Source organism: Corapipo altera, unplaced genomic scaffold (genome assembly GCF_003945725.1).
Source record: "Corapipo altera isolate COAL_440 unplaced genomic scaffold, ASM394572v1 54767, whole genome shotgun sequence".
NCBI lineage: Eukaryota > Metazoa > Chordata > Aves > Passeriformes > Pipridae > Corapipo > Corapipo altera.
In genome coordinates, this window is record NW_020887568.1 from 1 (window position 1) to 3,156 (window position 3,156).

At 56.2% G+C, this 3,156-nt stretch overlaps 1 protein-coding gene across 1 annotated transcript; it reads left to right on the forward strand.

Moving 5' to 3' along the window:
* Positions 1-6: 6 nt before the first annotated feature.
* LOC113941678 (golgin subfamily A member 6-like protein 6) lies at positions 7-2,658 on the forward strand (the record flags this gene model as incomplete). The annotated part of the gene is made up of 2 exons (XM_027632816.1): positions 7-624; positions 667-2,658. Coding segments are annotated over 2 exons (2,304 nt in total), but the record flags the coding sequence as incomplete, so codon positions are not given.
* Between the last annotated feature and the right edge of the window lie 498 nt (positions 2,659-3,156).

Below are 3,156 nucleotides of genomic sequence, written 5' to 3' on the forward strand. Positions count from 1 at the left end.
GACCAGGAAATCACCCCTGAGATCCTGAGTGAGGCTGAGCTTGAGATCCAGGGATCCAGCCAGGAAGTGGAAGAACAGGGAGACCTGGAAGAAAGCACAGCTGCAGAAACACAAGAAAGAGCAGCAGGGATAGAGAGCCCAGTCCCTGCCCCACAGAGCACCCCAGAGGGCAGCCAGGCCCTGCTGGGCACAGACCAGTCCAGCACGAGTGAACTCCTGAGCAAGGCTAAGCTTAAGATCCAGGGATCCAGCCAGGAGCGAGAGGAACAGGGAGACCTAGAACAAGACACGGATACAGAAACAGTAACAACATTTACAGCAGAAAGGGAAGGGAGCCTGGTCCCTCCCCCACAGAGCCCCTCAGAGAGCAGCCAGGCCCTGCTGGATACAGACCAGTCCAGCACCAGTGAAGTCCTGATCAAGGCTAAGCTTAAGGGATCCGGCCAGGAGCGAGGGGAACAGGAAGACCTGGAACAGACCTGGGATACTGAAACAATATCAACATTTACAGCAGAAAGGGAAGGGAGCCTGGTCCTGGCCCCACAGAGCCCCTGCAGCCCCTTCAGCCTCTCAGCTCCCAGCCTGGAAGCCCAGGCCCTCCGTGAGCAGGAGGAGGTGGCAGAGAGAGCATCATTCCTATCAGTGCAAGACACCGAGGAGGAGGCCGTGGCTGGGGAGGGCCAAGATTGGAAATATTATGTTGACCAAGAGATTTTCCAATGGGAAGATGAGGAAGAGCAAGATCTGTCCCAAGAAGAAACCAAAACCTACCAGCAAGTGTCCCAAGGGGAAGAGCGCAGGGAGCAGGAGCCGTCCCCTGGGCCAGTCAAGAGCCACCAGGAATTGTCCGACTGGGATGAATACAGCGAGGAGGAGGAGCCCCAAGGAGAAGTAAAGAGCTACCGGGAAGAGTCCGACTGGGAAGAAAACATCAAGCAGGAGCAGTCCCAGGGAAAAAAGAGTAGCTTCCAAGAAGTGTCCGACTGGGAAGAATGCAGCGAGGAAGAACTGTCCCACAGAGAAGCGAAGAGCTACCAAGAGGTGTCCGACTGGGAAGAAAACATGGAGAAAGAGCAGTCCCAGGGAGAATCCAAGAGACGCCAAGAAGTGTCCAACTGGGAAGAAAACGTGGAGAAAGAGCAGTCCCACGGAGAATCCAAGAGACGCCGAGAAGTATCCGACTGGGAAGACTACAGTGGGGAAGAGCTGTCCCACGGAGATGGGAAGAGCTACCAGGAAGCGTCAGACTGGGAAGAAAACATCAAGCAAGAGGGAGTCCAGAGAGAATCCAGGAGATGCCAGGAAGTGTCCGACTGGGAAGAATACATCGAGGAAGAGCACTCCCGAGCAGAAGTGAAGAGTTACCGGGAAGTGTCGGACTGGGAAGAAAACCTCGGGCAAGAGCAGCCCCAAGAAGTGAAGAAGTACAAAGAAGTGGTTGACTGGAAAGAGCTGTCTGACAGCAAGGGAGAAGTGAAGATCTGCCAAGAACCATCGGACCGGGAAGAATCCAGTGAGGAAGAGCAGTTCCAGGGAAAAGTCAGCACCTTCCAAAAACTGCTCAAGTGGGAAGAATCCAGCGAGGAAGAGCAATCCCCTGGAAATGGCAGTAGCTACCCAGAACTGACCGAGTCGGAAGAAACCAGCATGGAAGGGCAGTTCCAAGGAAAATTCAGTGGCTTCCAAGAACTACTGTCCGACTGGGAAGACTCCATTGCCGAAGAGCTTTCCGAAGACGAAGACTCCTTTGTCCAAGAGTTTTCTGACTGGGAAGTCTACAGACCCTCAATACTGTCCCGATGGGAAGACGACAGTGACAGGGAGTTCACGCTGCAGGACTGGGAACGCATGACCCTCCACAGCTTCGGGGTCAAGCCCTTGCGCCCAGAGGAGGACGAGTGGGAAGAACTGAGCGTCCTGGAGCTGTCCCAAGGACAAGGCATGGAACACAGGCTGGGAATCCTTGCGGAAGAGGGGCTCCCGGTGCCCGTCCCTCGCGAGGCGTGGGCTGAGCGCCGCGTCTGTGCCTCCCCTCCCCGGCCGGCAGCCCAGACCTTCCGAGGGGCTGCAGCTCCTCCCGCCTTGGACAAGCAGGTGGCAAAGGCAGAGGCAGGGACACGGAGCCAGGGCCCTGCCCCAGAGAGGCCCTGCCGCCCCTCCAGCCCCTCCCCTCCCCAGCTGGAGGCTCAGGCCCCCCGAGGGGCTGCAGCTCCTCCCGCCTTGCGCAAGCAGGTGGCGGAGGCAGCGACACAGACGTGGGTCCCCAGGAAACGTCCCTCTCGTTTCAGGAGGATGCTCAGGGCTCTGGCCGGGCTGTTCCGCGCCTGCGCGCCGGGACAGCTCGAGGATTAGGCCCCGCTCCAGCGCCGGGCCAGGCCCAGACCCCTCTGCAATACTTGGACAGAAAATGACTCTACCACCGACCTTTGACACTTACTCCAATTCTTGACGAGTCCTGCAGGGATGAGCAAAGAGAGGAGCTGTTGCTCCCACAACCTCCCTGCAGGACTGCTATATCCACGAGTATTCCTAAACGAACCGAAGATGGCTTTAGTATATTCACTAATTTAATTCATTAAGCTGGTTAAGTAACTATAGTTGTCGTTAAGTATCCAGTATCTCTATCTCTTTAGTTCACATTTATAGTTTAATAAAGTCTATGTTAGATAAAATCCAAGTGTTGTCAGCAAATTGTCTCATTTACACCTTAATTTGGGCAGAGGCATCTCTCCCTAACGGGATCGGAACACATGGGCAGGGACACCTTCCACCAGCCCAGGTTGCTCCAACCCCTGTCCAACCTGGCCTTGGACACTTCCAGGGATCCAGGGGCAGCCACAGCTTCTCTGGGCAACCTGTGCCAGGGCCTCCACACCCTCACAGGGAACAATTTCTTCCTAAAAATCTCCCAGAGGTCACTCCCTGGGGCCAGGCTGGAGCGTGTTCCTCAGCAGCACTGCCTGCCTGGAACAGCCCTGTGCCGGGTGGGAGGGGTTCCCCTTCTCCACCCCCTCAAGGCAGCAGAGGGTCTGTGTTGTTCCTCACGGGTACCTGTGGGATCAGCTGCAAAGCTCTCAGCAAGGATGTCCTAAAGGAGGCTGTCCTGGGAAAGCCAGCGTGCTGCAGCTCAACCAGGAGAAAGAATCCCAGAATCAG